Source organism: Heterocephalus glaber, unplaced genomic scaffold (assembly GCF_053883595.1).
Source record: "Heterocephalus glaber isolate CG9 unplaced genomic scaffold, H.glaber_assembly_v1.0 deba00001689, whole genome shotgun sequence".
Lineage (NCBI taxonomy): Eukaryota > Metazoa > Chordata > Mammalia > Rodentia > Bathyergidae > Heterocephalus > Heterocephalus glaber.
In genome coordinates this window covers 2613577-2628997 of record NW_028258414.1, presented here as the reverse complement: position 1 = coordinate 2628997, position 15421 = coordinate 2613577, and the positions used below count along the sequence as shown (strand labels likewise).

General features: G+C 44.4%; 1 protein-coding gene across 5 annotated transcripts in view; it reads left to right on the top strand.

Annotated features, from left to right (window-relative positions):
• The window catches only part of Myo1e (myosin IE), a 184260-nt gene that overhangs the window by 110033 nt on the left and 58806 nt on the right, over positions 1–15421 (top strand). For all 5 annotated transcript variants that reach the window (XM_004855726.3, XM_021237149.2, XM_021237148.2 and 2 more), the window contains 5 exons: positions 328–415; positions 4085–4174; positions 7856–7987; positions 11171–11305; positions 12122–12254. In XM_004855726.3, coding sequence (XP_004855783.1) covers positions 328–415; positions 4085–4174; positions 7856–7987; positions 11171–11305; positions 12122–12254 — 578 coding nt within the window. The remainder of the gene's footprint in view (positions 1–327; positions 416–4084; positions 4175–7855; positions 7988–11170; positions 11306–12121; positions 12255–15421) is intronic.

Here is a 15421-nt window from a genome sequence, read left to right as displayed (position 1 = left end):
GGAGCACGGCAGAGAGGGAACAGTCCATGGCATGGCAGGCCAGAGGCAGGAAGCAGTGAGCCCCCCTTTCCCTTTTTAGTCCATTAGGCTGCAAGCCTATTGGTTTGTGCCACCTATGCCCAGGGTGGGGCTTCCCACATCGACATCCGGAAGTGCACTAAACAAATCAGTGCACAAATCCAGTTATCACACCCTTAACCCATCGCACATCCTAGATCCAACCACCTCCCAAAAGCCCCACCTGCAGGTGCATAAGGCTTTTCGGAATGTCTAGACATAAGCCATAACACACCTCAAGGGTAAGCATGTTTGTCTGTCTGTCCTCAGCGGTGAAAGTGGTGCTGGAAAGACGGTTGCTGCGAAGTACATCATGAGCTACGTCTCCCGGGTGTCAGGAGGAGGTCCCAAAGTCCAGGTAAGCTGCCATTGACCTTATCCCATGTGGGAGAAATTCCATTTGCTCTCTGTCTGTCTGTCCATCCATGTATTTATTTTCCATTTGCTCTTTAAAAATGAATTTTTCTTCCACAGAAAAGTTCTGTAATCAAGAAACATGAAATTTGCAAATAAATAGCATATTTTGAGATAAACACGCTTAATGTATAATCTCCACAAATCAGTAAAAACAGTCTAAAAGGAAAATAAACAAGACATAGAAATGGGAGTTACTTATCACACATAGAAAATATTTTATCATCATGATTATCAGAAATGCAAACCAAAACTAGGAATTATTTTTACCTATTATGTTGATAAAACCCCAGTAGTGTTTTAAATACTGTTGATATGGACAGAAGGACACAGTCATTCTCGCATATTTGGTGTTAGGATCATGAACCAGTATACTTTTAAGAAGGACATTTCTGCAAAGTCTATCAAATTTATACACATGCACCATTTGGCTCAACAGTTCTACTAAGATGATTTTATTGATCAACTGATTGGGGACAGAGTCTTGCTAAATTGCTTAGGCTGGCCTTAAATTTGCATCCTTTTGCCTCAGCCTGTCAAATAACTGGGATTATAGGCATCTGCCACCCCACTCAGTTTTTAATTTATCCTTCAGATACGCTGAAATGTATGCAAAATTCAACATTTATGAAGTTACTTGGGGCATTCTTTTGGTAATGGAAAAGATTAAATAAATGCTCACCTGTAGGTGACTGGTGAAATAGTTTATTGTCCGTCATAAGATGGAATATTATACAGCCCTATAAAGAGTCTTCCTGTACTGATGTGGAATGATCTCAAGATACATTATTAGTAACACAAAGCAAAGTTTGAACATTGCCTAGAATATGATGTCATTTGAGGGAAAAAGAGAGAGCGTGCATTTGTATGGCTGTGTGTCCCGTATCCCTCGTGACCACGATTATCTTAGAGAAGCTAGGGGATGGGAAAGGGCTTTTCTGTCACCCTGTAGCTACTTAGGTTTTGGATTATGCGAATAAATTGTCAGTGGAAGAAATTGATGAAAGAGTGGGAAAGAAAGGGAAAAGAGAAAAGAAGGGAAGATTGGCAGTTGAGAGGAAACACAAGAAAAGGGAGAAGGCCCAGAGAGTGAGGGTTCCCAAGAGGTGAGAGGACCAGAAGAGGCCAAGAGAGCTGGAGAAGCGGCAGAGTCAGGGTGTGTGATGCCGGCGTGGATCCTCTTGTCTGCTCTTAGGTTCAGCATTTTGGCAGCGGGATCAACACCGGCGGAAAAGAATCAGGGCTCAGGTGCGAGGGGCCGGGCAGACCCATAGTGCTCATTCACGCACACAAGGCTGGTGATATTTTTAAATTTAGAATAACACTAAGGATTAATTTTTAAAAACTAGAGTTATTTAGTAAGAAATGTTATTACCAAGGTCAGCTATAGATGTTTTAAACACACCTTAAAATGCTCTTTGTTTTGGCTGTCTACTCATTAAATAGTGTCCTGTCAAGGCTGGGTGGGTGAGAAGGCTTCATTAGAGAGAGGAAAAGCTGGTGGATGCTTGTAATCCCAGCACTAGGGCCGGGGATTTAGCTCAGTGGTGCTGCTGCCTGCCTCGCAAGCGCAAGGTGCCGAGTTTGATCTCTGGTACCAAAAAAAAAAAAAAGATTATAAAGTAATCCCAGCACTGTAGGACACTGAGGCAGGAGGATCACAAGTTTGAGACCAGCCTGAGCAACTTTGCAACTTAGTAAGCCCCTGTCTCAAAATGTAAAATCTTTAAAAAGTCTGTTTGATGTAGCTCAGTGTGAAGGCCCTGAGTTCAATCCTAAGCACTGCCAGTAATAATAATAAAGAGGAGGGGGAAGAGATATGTAAGAACTTCTCTTCCTGAGAGACACTGAGTATTAACTGATGTAGGCACATCTGGCCAGCAAACAAAAGATAAAAAGGATTAGTGAGGACCCCAGAACTCCAAACTCATTTGACAAAGAAGAACTAAGTTTATGTAGAGCCACGGGTCTGTAAAGGAGAGTAGCAGCTTGGAAGACAGTGGGAAGCGGGTGGCATGGACAAAACACCCAGAGTTCACCTGGGAGGGCATGGTGACCAGGGAGCGGGGTATTCCTCGGTATGTCATAGTTGGTGCCGTTGCCCGACCCAGTTTACCATCGCCTGTGACCCAGTGGCCAGACTGCAGGCGGTTAATGTTGATTCTTCTCTTCCTGTTTTCCTTTGAGGACAGGGATACAGAGCTCTTGGCTTCAAATTAGTCAGTAGCTCAAGAGCACACGCCAGAAGACTTGTTATTTCTGGAGCCTGTGTAACCAAAGCATGTGAATAATTACAAGCACAGGGTGACTCATTGCTGAACGACCTCTCCAGCCTCAAGTCCTATCTGTTGGGCTGTCTCTGGCCACCGTGTGCTTTGCACACTTTTAAGGCCAGCATAGAATAATGGTGTTTGAAAACCAAACACTTCCCCTGTAGTATCCAGGTGTTCCTGGTGTCAACTGTGCTAGTAAAACCAGCACCACCAGGAAACTGGCCAGAAATACAAATTCTTGTATCTTGCTCCAGACCCTAAATCCACATCTACATTTTAACAAGATCCCAGGTGATTCGAGCACATTAAAGTTTGAGGAGCACCCAGTTATATTTCCATAGCCCTGTTTGGGGAGGAGAAACGGACTGATTTCCCACACAGTAACTCTTGGTTATGGTGCAGTGGGTAAAATAGTTGGGACTTACAGTGACAGTGAAGACTGTGGTTAGAACAGCAAGAGCAGCCCTTGGTGCCTCTCCCTGGTTAGGGCTTGTGGTCTGGATGTCCCCCCAAAGCCTCATGCTGTCACAGGTGGGGCTTTTTCAGAGGTGGCTGAATCTAGGGTATGTGATTGATTCATGGTGCAAGGCTAGGATTAAGGGTGCTTGGATTAAGGGTGAGTGGTTATTAAATCAGTGCACTGATTGGTTTGGGACCACCCTAATCCTGCTAGCCTGGAGATGACATAAAGGATAGAAAGAGGTTTGTCCTATCTCTTGCTTGCTTTGCTGCCTTCTGCGTGCCATGAACTGTTTCTCCTCTGTGACACCCTGCCTTGGAGCCAGCTGATTATGGACTGAAACCGCTGTAAGCTATGAGCTAAATAGACCTTTCCTCCTTTAACTTTGGGTTTTGGGTATTTTGTCACAGCAATGAGAGAAAAGTAACTAAGATACCCCTCCCCTGTTCTGACCCCCAAGAATCCAGGGGTGCAGGGTGGAGCTGCACCACCAGTGTGCAAACCCAGGCTGGGCACTTTTGTACTAGGGAATCAAACCTAGGACCTTCACACTGAACTAAAATCCCCAGCCCCTTTTTTGTTTAATTGCAAGATAGCATTTCATTAAATTTCTATGGAGCCCAAGTTGGGCTCACACTCAAGATCCTCCTGCCTCAGGTTCCAAGAGTGCTAGGATTACAGTTGCGCACCTCCACACCTCCTCTGCCAGGCCCAGCTGTAGATCCTGATTTGCTGATGGCACCCTGGCTCCCAGGGATCCCAAATCAAGCCAGGGAACGTGGGAGACTCAGTCATACAACCCAGTCTGTAGCCTCGAAAAAAACCAATTCTCCAGAACCCCAAGGAAACTCCTTCCTGATGCCCTCTCTTTGCCTGACAGCATGTAAAGGACATCATCCTACAGTCCAACCCACTGCTGGAGGCCTTTGGGAATGCCAAGACCGTCCGCAACAACAACTCCAGCCGATTTGTAAGTCTCTGTTTCCTAGGCAGTCACCTGATCAGCGGGGTCAGCTTTCTGGGTGTCAGTCCTGCCCCCCAGAGGAAATGGGAGCAGTTCCCAAATCATCAGGAGGCCACTTTTCCATCTATATTTTCCAAAGCAGCATGCTCTCAGTCTTTTATTTGTCCTTTGATGGAGTTATTTTTGAGCCCTGGGGATGTACACAACATAATTTCAAAAATACTTCCCCTAGTTGTCATACTAAGGCAAATAAAAACTGCTGAAAGTGGCAGCTTTGGTCCTTTGGACTTGGCTGTTCCCTGGAGAAGAGACACAGAAATGAGCCAGAGAGGTGGGCATCCCAGAGGTGGGCTCCACTAGCAATGACTGCTCCAAGTCTGGACGTGGGTACTACAGGCAGCAGACACTCAGAAGGATGGGACCCTGGGACAGAGCTCTCCTGTCCCGCTGCCTGCCCTGTCCTGCATACTCATCACCTGACACCACCCAGATGACAGGGCCCGAGCCCCCTGGGGCCGCCTAGCTGGCCACCCCACCCAAGGTGATGAGAGTGCTGAACAGCGTGCGGACTCTGAGTGCCTCTTTCCCCAGTTTTCTGTCTGGGTGGCTCCTGATGGGCTAGCTGGGAAAACATGGATGAATTTTAAAATAGTCCCTTGACTGAAAACCACACTTCCCAAGAAACAAACGCTCACCCAGTAGCCTTGACTTTTATAGATTTCATATCTTATTTCCACCACAGATTATGTCTGGCACCACGACATGCAAGAAGCCATCTGTGAGGCTGATCTGGGGCCATTTTTAAATAAATAGTGGGAATTTCAGAGAAAAACAATTTATCTTTCGCTCTTTATTTTGGAAGGAAGTTTCTATTTCAAGAGAAGTCTGACTGCTCTCGCGTGGTGATTGTCCAGCCCCAGACCTGTTGTGTGAGCCTTTCCCCCTTTAAACTTTCCTTGTTTCCCGAGGTCGTTTGCATTATTTATTCATTTGTTCATCTCACGTTTTTTTTTCAGTTAAGTGCCTGGATTGTTTTATCTTGAAGTTTCTGAGCAATGAAATAAGAACGATAGTGTGGGTTCATTTTCCACTTGACCTTTTTCCTTTATTGTTATTCTAAATTTACCTTCTAAAAATAGACTGGATCAAATTTAACCTCTCTCTGCCTCCACTTTCCTAGAAAAGCGGAAAGTTTACCAAATAAATTGATCTTTATCCTTAGAGGATACTTCAGTCAATTTTCAGTAAATAACAAAAACCCCAGCATTTATTATGTATCTGGTTACAACACTACAGATTTCATACAACTGTACAGATTGGCAGTTCATACATATTCATTCATATTCGCTCTTTCTCTGCCATACTTGACGACATCAAAAGATACCCACTAATGAGAAAAAAATGTAAATTTTAAAAATACTATTTTCTGTCTCTCAGATGGTCAAACATTAAGGAGATTGATAATAAACAAGATGCTACTAGTTGAAGAGGTCAGCTATAGATTTTCCCAGAAGAGCAGTTTGACAGTTTGCGGGGAGGAGTTTCTGCCGCTTGAACCCAGGGCCTCACACATGGTAAACATGAGCTCTACCACTGGGCTACCTGCTCAGCCCTGGGTGTTCTTATTAAAATTTAAAGTGATCGTTATCTTTGACTCGATTATTTTTAGGACACAAGTTCCTTGTTGAATAATAACTTATTTGAAAAGCTATCTAAGGTGTTATTAAATTTTTTAAAACAAGTTATAGTATAATATTTACAATATTGTCCCACTTTTATTTTAAAATCTCTACAATTATATACAATGTAATTAAGGAGTAAGTAAATCAAAGTAAACTATTATAGTGATGATTTATTATGAGGATATGGAAGGGGCCTCAAGGTGAGGCTAGGAGTAATTTCACTTTAAAAAAAGAATGTGTATTCTTAATTATAAAACTTTATAATTTTAAAACTTATAACCCTTTTCAAATTTTCAAAAAGCTATGAAATATTTCAAGCAGTGTTTAAAAATAATACAGTGAATGCCTGTTTTCCTAACACTCAGCTTAAGATATAAAACATCCTAAGAGTTAAAGCTTCTTTCCATTTAATTATCGAATTGCACCCTTGTATTCTTTTTCTAAACTTTCCCATCTTTCCCTCCATGCTGCCACACACCAGCCCTAACTTTCTGGACCTCTTGTTAGGAGTTTTAGCTTGGATATGACAGTTCGGAACTGGGCATAAACACTATATTCTGTCCAAGCAGCTCTTCCCAACCTGGCTGCGGGTAAAAACTGCCCGGCACTTTTCACAGCCCTGCAGGTCCCATCAAAGGCCCCTCAAGGTTCTCACTGGCTTGTTCCAGGTGGGCATCCAGCGCTCCCCATCCCTCACAAGCAGCCAGGGCTGAGCACCACCACGGGCAGGGCTTGGGTGTCTGCCACTTGGCTCCACCTGCTATTCCTGGGTTTGTGTCCTGTTTGATTTCATTTCCTCCAGTGGATGGGGAACGAGGCACTGAACTGTTCCTTCCAGGGCAAATCAGAAGATGATGGTGACCTGTGGCCACCATGAGATGCCATCTTGACCTGTTCATCGAGCTTCTCTCAGCACCAATGTCCTTCAGGATAGCAGGACCTGGTGTTCCTGTGTCTGGTGTTTTGGGAGTTTATTTTGTGGGAGATGAAGAGGAAATGTCAGATTGACTAAATAGACGTTAGAAGAGGCCTTCTGTAGTCTGACCCTGGGGTCAGTAAGTTACTAACAGTGGGAACACAGTGTGTACTGGCACAGAAGCCAACAGTAAAACATGCAAAATGCTTTTCTTGTCCTTAATGAGTTCCTGGCTCCCTACCTGGGCACCTGCCTGAGCCCAGCTGAATTCAGCCCTAAGCTGGTGGAATGAGTCGTGTATTTGACTTTTATATTATTAAGTGTGAATATAGTGAGGTGGCCAGACTCCCAGTTTGAAGGCTTAGGCCTCACAATTCCCTAACAAGTTTTCATCATTTAAATTCACCCTCCTGGGCCCTGAAGGTGCTTAAATTTCTGAGCACTAAAGAGAACCAAGTTGTAGTGAAGAAATAAAATGATCATTAGTGTAACAATCTGGATGCCTTTTCCTAGTCTGTTGCAGATGTTTGTTCCCTATTAGCAGTCATCTGTAGAGCAGCATTAATAACAGCAGTAACAAAAGTCCCCAGGCCCACAGGACTTTACTCACCACAGAATATTTTGATTTTAGACAAGCATTTTAGATGACCACGGGTAGAGGAAACTTGACTGCTTTTGCTCAATGCCTTGAAATAAAGTCAGCCAGAGGGAAAATGTGCATTCTCTGCAAGGGCCCATCTGGGTTCTGTGCCTGGATTAAGGCAGCCATGTGATCTTTGCCCCGTGCTTTATGCCTTCCGGTTGAGCAGGCGAGCTCATCCTGGAAGAAATGGGCAAGAAACAGAGCAAGTCCTTATTTAGTGCAGCTGGAATGACTGAGTGTCTCAATGTGGAATCGTGTGATTGCACAGAAGCTTGGGTTATTGTTTGATAGGAAAAAATGAGGAAGTCTAGACCAGAATTAGGAATACTTCAGAAAGTGTCTTTCATTGATGAATTTCCTTGAATTATATACTGTATTCAAAGGTAGCTGGGAGCATTATGTTTTTGTTTACCAACCACTAACGGAAATCTCTAACTTTTTTGCAGGGAAAATACTTTGAAATTCAGTTCAGTCCAGGTGGGGAGCCAGATGGTGGAAAGATCTCCAATTTCCTTCTGGAAAAGTCTAGGGTGGTGATGAGGAACCCTGGAGAGCGGAGTTTTCACATATTTTACCAGGTTTTCCTTTGTATTTTTTCCCTACTTCATATTACTTCTACATATTAAAAAATGCTATTTTAGACAGTGTGGTCTACTAAGCCAAGGAGGACTTGCCACTATCAATGATACGTAAGTCTGTGCAGACAATGTGAGGCCGTCCTTGGACTGGAAGCAAAATGCGTTCTTACTGGAGTGACAAATTCCCCAAAAGTTAAATAATCAGGACATTACTTCAGAAGAAAAGGAGCATTTGAGTCTTTGCCAACAGGTGTCCATGTGGGGAGATCTGGCCTGGGTGATCAGTGGAGGAAGAGGAGATGCTAAGGAGGATGCATTCTGGGCAGAGAATGGGAGGACATCAGTCAGGGGTCCAGGCCACAGCAGGCATCGGCCCAAAGGAGGGATTGGAGGGAGGACTGGAGCAGCTTAGGGCAATGATGGTGAACCTTTGAGAGCTTGCAGTGATACAGCCTGCTGTGGCACATGGGCTTAGGGTCTTTAACACCAGCTCAGCAAGTGTCCACTCCGAAGCCAGGGAGAGTCTGGGGCTCGAGCAGCGTGCAGGATGCCTTAGAAGTATGTTCCAGGCTTTAGCAACCATCCCATTCAACTGTTTAAAAAATCATTTTTAAGTCTGTAAGAAATGCCACATTTAAATTTTTATTGTTTGATATTTTCACATCAGGGATCTATGTTAGAAGTTCCTTGAAGATTGCCCTGGTGACTGATTCTGTTTGGTTTGGTTTCCAGTTTGAAAATTACTGGATTAAAAGGAAGTTGAACTGTGGAAGCAGCTCACAGTCAATCTTTTCAATTATACGGACATCTCTGATGATACCAAGTAATTCTTTTAGTTGATATCTGTTGGTTGAAAAGTACATACGTGACCGAAAGCTTCTGTGAGTTCAGCAGGGCTTGTAATTGTTTTAATCAAAGCAAATACACGAATGAATGGAAAAAATTGTGTGTATCACACAACATTTATTGAACACCAGACAGACATATATAGTGGATGGCAGGACCCTGTTTAGTAGATGTGAGCCCCACCTCCACTGTGAGATCTCAGCCTGTCAGTCAGAAACCACCGGTTCAAGACTCTGGTGTAAAAGTCGTGACTGAAGCTGGGAAATAGATGAGGCTCATTCCAGAGTGAGTGTGGAAAAGAAAGCACTGCTGGTTCGGGACTTGGGCTGTCTCCATGTGCAGGACAAGGAGCCGGAGCAGCCCATGAGGAGGAAGCCCGGGATCCTGAAATGTCACCAGAGCCAGGGGCAGCTTCAGGGGACTGGATTAGATGCGCGAGGCTCGTGGGCTAAATGGGTGGCTGGGCATCTGGGGTCTGGGGGCAAAGAACAAGCTGTTAGATTTAGGCACTGGAGTGTAGGGAGAGGAGAAGGTGAATGTAGGCGGTTAAATCATAATTAGGAAGTAAGTGCTCGCTTTGGCAGCACATACACTAAAATGATTAGGAAGTAAATGTACAGCTTGAAGAATTCAGAGTCAAAGATCAGCTTTTAATGAGGGCAAAGGGCAGTGTATGGCTGTAGATAGAGGAGTTGGAGAAAAGGACATCTGAAGATGTGAATGAGAGGGACCACGTGGGGCAGGAATGTTCTTCAGACAAAAATAAAGGAAAGAGTAGTATAAATTGATTTTCTGCAGAAAGGGAGAAAGGTGAAGGAGTCTGCTGTCACAGGGTGACCTAGAACTTCTCAGTAAAACCGATGAGGCCACCTGTCTGGGGGAGGAGGCCAGGATTCGAGGAGGAACTGGACCCTGAGTGGGAAGCATGCCTAGGAACTGACTCTGATTTGCCAAATATTGTTGGGTCAGCACCATAGTATAGGGAATGGAAAAGGGGATATTACCAGAACCCCTGCAGTGGGTCCTCACCTCCTGTGAGCCATGACAGCACAAGGGTAATTAAAGAATAAAGACAGGAAACGAGACTTAGAGAGAAGCTGGTCTTGGGACTGATCAGTGGTGCTCTGGGCAACAAAGACAAAGGCCCCCAAGCGCATCCAGAATTTATTGAATACAAACGTGGGAAGGAATACGAAGCTACGTATGCTTTGAAGGCATCCAGCGAAAACTGCCAAACACCTGGCATGATGGCGCCAGGCAGGGCTATTAGGGAGTAAGCACTGTCTATCTTGCTTGGATGGAACAAATCGGTACTGGGACTGGGTGCAATTAGCAAGCAACCCATCCGGTCAGTGAGAAGCCTTAATTCAGGGGAAAGGATTTTAACTGGGGTCACGCTGACCTCAGCTGCACATAACTCAGCAGAGCCCTGCCAATTCACAGACCAGGACTTAGGCCTCCATGACAGCCATTAGCAAAGGAGCAATGCTAGCCTAACTCTGCTCTCTGATATGCCCATTTGAGTCACATAGGGCTTCGGTCTGATTCCTGATATAAAACAATATAGCCAAATTAGGGAAGCAAGAAGCATGTGCCACTTTTGCCAGCTAGTGCTGGGCAGGGACGTCTGCTACACCATGGTATGCTGGAAACGTCTTACTTGGGCTGTGTGTGACTCTTCCAACCTCTTCTGTAGCATTTCTCTTGAAATTAGACCTGGTGGGAGGATTTATACCATGGCTCTTGGCAAACACTCCAGATCATTTTTTTTTTATCTTCCCCAAGAGTTGGCTGTTCAGCCTGTTCCAACACACCATTGATTGGAGCCCTTTAAGAGGGTTTTGTCTGGGCTTAAGGCAGATAGCAGAATTAAAACCAAAAGCCAAGGGTCAGGCAGTGGGCCAGGAGGCTTCAGAGTACCAGAGACCAGGACCCATAGCAGTTTGCAAATATCCACCCTCTAGTGAGATGCAAGGAGCAGCCGGCTCCACTTTAAAAAGCCATAATTCAGCTGGGCAAGAGTTAAGCAGCTGTGAAGTTTTTGTTTTCAAGGGGATCACAGGTACAGAAGTTCACTTCCTATCCCTGGACAGGAGAAAGCCCTTATGTTTTGTAGGCCTTATCAGATTAGAACTTGCAGAGATGACTTGGGGCTCCCAGAAGTAGAGTGGATATTCACAAGCTGCTTCCTCTATTTGGAGGCTAGAGCCACCCTCGATTTGAGAAAACAGGGTTTAGAAGTCCTGCATGCCCAGGCCCAGGCATGGTGGTGGTAGGAACTACAGGGTGACCGTGGGTGATCTGGGTCATGGCTCACACCACATTCTCTTGCTGTAGCTGATCGAGGGCACCTCAGCCGAGCAGAAGCACAGCCTCGGGATCACCAGCATGGACTATTATTACTACCTGAGCCTCTCCGGGTCCTATAAGGTCGACGATATCGACGACAAGCGGGAGTTCCAGGAAACCCTGGTGAGAGCCAGCACAGGGCCCGGCAGGGATCGCTAAGTTGCTCAGGCTGGACTTGAATTTGCGATCCTCCTGCCTCAGCCTCTTAAGTAACTGGGATGATAGGCATGTACCACCACATCCGGCTTAATGCAGCTATCGAAATTTTGAAACACTTAAGCCCCCCCCCCATCTCTCTTTGCTTTTTCTTCACCTGAATAGTTCCAGGTTAGAGGATAGTCCTCTTAATTTATGCTGTTCTTGTTTTATGTGTGACACCATATAAATTGGGAAACTAGTCAGATAACTGAGCATTTGCATCCTGGAAGAAGCAACTCAAACGAGTCGGTGTAGGTCTGGAGGAGGTCGGCCGCCTATTTAACCTCAAAGGACTGCATCGGCTCAGTCCTGTGAGGGAGCCACACCCAGGCCCAGACCTAAGGGACTCAACAGTGTGAGGGGAGCTGACATTTTCATCTCAGGGGACAGGATGTTCAGACAGACCATGTCCTGGGTCCCCACACCACATCTCCTCAGAGGCACAGGGAGACCCTAGGTATGCATAAGGGGCCTGTGCACTGCTCCAGGGGGCTCTGTCCTGCATCAGGATACAAATATCCAAAACTTAGTTCAGCTGCTTTTATTGAATTTAATAGGCCTCAGAAACTCAACTTTCTGATGGCGCAAGAGTCAGTGAGCAGGTTGAACAGGGACTTCCTACTGCCATGCAAACCAAGCCACACACAGTGACTCTCCAACTTGGTCTGGGCTTTGTCGTCTTTACTGTGTGCTTTAAGGCTGCTAATCGATGTGTCTGGATAATCTAAATCTGGTTTTCAGCACGCCATGAATGTGATTGGCATCTTCTCAGAAGAGCAGACGCTGGTGCTGCAGATTGTGGCCGGGATTCTCCACCTGGGCAACATCAGCTTCAAAGAAGTGGGCAACTACGCAGCTGTGGAGAGCGAAGAGTGTGCGTAGCTCGGGTCCCTGGTTGTTGGGTGACGGGAGCTGGAGGCTGGGCTCTCTCACTAGTTAGCTGCTTAAGCCAGCCCTTAGCTCCCCTTGGATCTCAAGTTGGGAGTATTGGAAAGAGGTGGAAAGTCTCACGTCTCTTGCTGGGACAGAGCAATGTGGCCTGAGAAAAGAAGGGACCTTCTCTGTGACCTGCCCCTCTTCATTACCAGGGTCTCATGGCCCACTCTGTACATGATCAACGAGATCATTTCCATTCATTACTAACTTAAAGGCATCTGCCAGAATTGCACATAAGGTTTAAAGATAAAGATGTACTAATGAAGATTAATGGCTTAAAAATTCTAAAGATGAATCTCTTAATGAATCCTTTTCTATGACTGGTCTTATTGTGAGTGGTCTGCATTTCCCTAAAGGTCCTGAAGAGCAAGCAGTAGAATATATGTCCATGTGGAAAGCTCGAAGCTTTTCAGTTTGTCCTGTAGATGGGATAAGATTAGATTTCTGAACACAGACAAATGTGGACTTTGTACCAGCATGTTTCTGGTGATTGCCTTTAACAGTCACATCTCAGGTATTCCGATCCTGAAGACCTGAATGGTCATTTTTACTCTCTGAGAAGAAATCTGGGTCCTCCTGGCCTAGACATTCTGGTTCCATATGCCCAAGATCTACCACAAATACCATGGCGTGTGACTTCAGTTCATAGGCAGGGGCTGCTTTCCAGGCAGTTCTCAGAACCCACACATCCTTTAACCACCCAGGAAGGGATTTCTTCCTTTCTCAGCATTCTTTAAGGATGATAAATTTAGATGCTTAGTAATAAATAGTATCCCACTCATTGCTGACAATGCACTGGGAATATTTCCATTCCAAATAAGGTTCTTTTTTTAAAATGTTTTTTTTCTTTTCTCTTAAAAGAGGAAAGTTCTGCTAGCATCTTGACATCTATCTGATAAAGACAAATTATGTTTACCAGGGGAAGGGGGTATAAAACTATATAATAAATATATAGAGTGTCTAGCAATGTGACCTAATAATCATGGTAAAATAACAATGTTTGCAGACGTTATGGACTTTATCCTTCACATTTAGCAAATTCACATCAGTATCCGGTAGAACCATTCACGCTTAGCCAGTGTTAATGGCTAAGCAGCAGTTTGGTTTGCAGTGCCTGTGGAATTAGACTGGGTTTCTCTTGTCTGTTGGATAGTAAAAGCCTTTATTGTCTCCGTGCTTGAAAATAAAGTCATGACACAGACCAGCAACCGTGCTCCTGGGTGTTCATGCCAAGTGTTTTGCTGCTCATTGACATCTGGCGTCGTTAGCCTCTGCTGCCAGATGGTTAAGGCCCAGATGGGCAGCGGCTTATGAAATTTCCCAGCCAGAGCTGGTGGAGCAGTGCAGATCAGACAGGGCAGGTCTTGAAGCCAAGTAGGTCTAACAAAACAATATGCACTGCTCCCAGTCATTTTCTTCGGTCAGTTCTGTTTTTTGGTCCCTTGCTCATGTATTAACATGGTCACGTTGGGTATACTGTGAAAGTTCTTCTGTCTCATCCCTTGCAATCAGCTTGTTCCCCTCCCCAGCAGTGACCAAGGTTCCCAGGGGTCTGTGTTTGGAGCAGTCACACATCCATTCCTTCCCCACTTTTGTAGAATGAGAACCTGTGACGCAGTGTTCTACAGTTGCTTTTTCACATAGTATCATATCTCAGATTAATTTATATCAATTCATAAGGACTGTCATCCTTTTATAGCTCCATAGCTTTCTACTGCTTGGCTACCCTTGATTTTTAACTACTCCTCTGTTGCCAAGTGTCTAGGTGTTTCTGATCTTCTGCTTCTGATGTTCTGAATGAACACTACTGAGATGAATAACCTGTGTTTATGTCACCTTGTTCATATTTGAGTATATCTGTGGAATAGATGTGTAGAAGGATGTGCTACCCATGTTTTTATAATAAAAGAAAGCATCTTTTTCTAGCTATTTTAAGTAAGATAGCTAGCCTTTTAAGTAAAATAGCCATTTATTTAACTACTGGAGATAAAGAATTTCATTAGTCATTTTTTTTATGTTGCCGAGAACCCAATCAAATCTCAACTTAGGCACTTATGTGCCTGCCAACATCCAATAAGATAAAGGGGCATACTTTGGGAAACTAGATTTGCTTGAAAAGTATTAAATATCAAACTAATCAGTGGGAAAAATTCCATCGAAGGAAAAAATGCCATTTTAATAACAAAGAGGAATAAAATATAAAAGTTACAATTCCCTTTCTTTGCCCTATGATTAATGGATTACAGATAAGCCATATTTACCTTACCATTTACCATATTTACTTTACAATAAACAAGGGATTTTGCATTGCTACATCTTTTTGGTCTGTCTGCCCTAAAGTTCAAATTTAAATAGAAAAATTAAACTTAACTTTACCTTCTAATTTAATGAAATAATAGAAACCTATCTTTGTTACACACGCTGAAACATTACTTTTTTAGTTGAATTGGTTTTTTACATGGCTCTGTATCTAGACCTGAGTTACACCTCATTTTTAAATTAATCATTGTTTCTTCCGCCTCAACTTCCCCAGGCCAGCAGAGTCCCATGTTGACGCTCTTATTGGGCTGTGGTCGTGCACACTCATGGAAGTGCACGGCCTGAAGGAAGCCCATATAAGCAGCCCTATAACTTCAGCACCAGAGCACCCACTGAAGACTATATGAGGTCATAGAAGCTGGTGGTTGAAAAGCATGCCATGGAGTTTTTCCCACCCAGGTGCTCTGTTTCCCCTCTGGTCAACCTGGCTGTTTCCCTGTGTGCAGCTCTGATTCCTGGCCAGACTCCATGCCTTGTTTTTTGAGTACCTGCAGTCCTTGGGCTCTGCCCTCTCCTACAGGAGAAGTAGAGAAGATGGAAGTATAGCCTGTGTCTGATGGTCCCTTCTATTTCGGCTCCAGGCCCCTCACCCCTATTGTTTTACTTTTTAGCTAAGGTCATAAAGATAATGACGTAAACAGTTTTACCAGATAACTTAACTGTGCCCCCATTTTGGCATGGTTAGGGATTTGGGAGGATTCCATATTTACAGAACAAATAAATTGGGGCTGACTGTTCATTGTATAAAACTATTTGCTGTGTAATACCTGTGGACAGTGAGTGGAA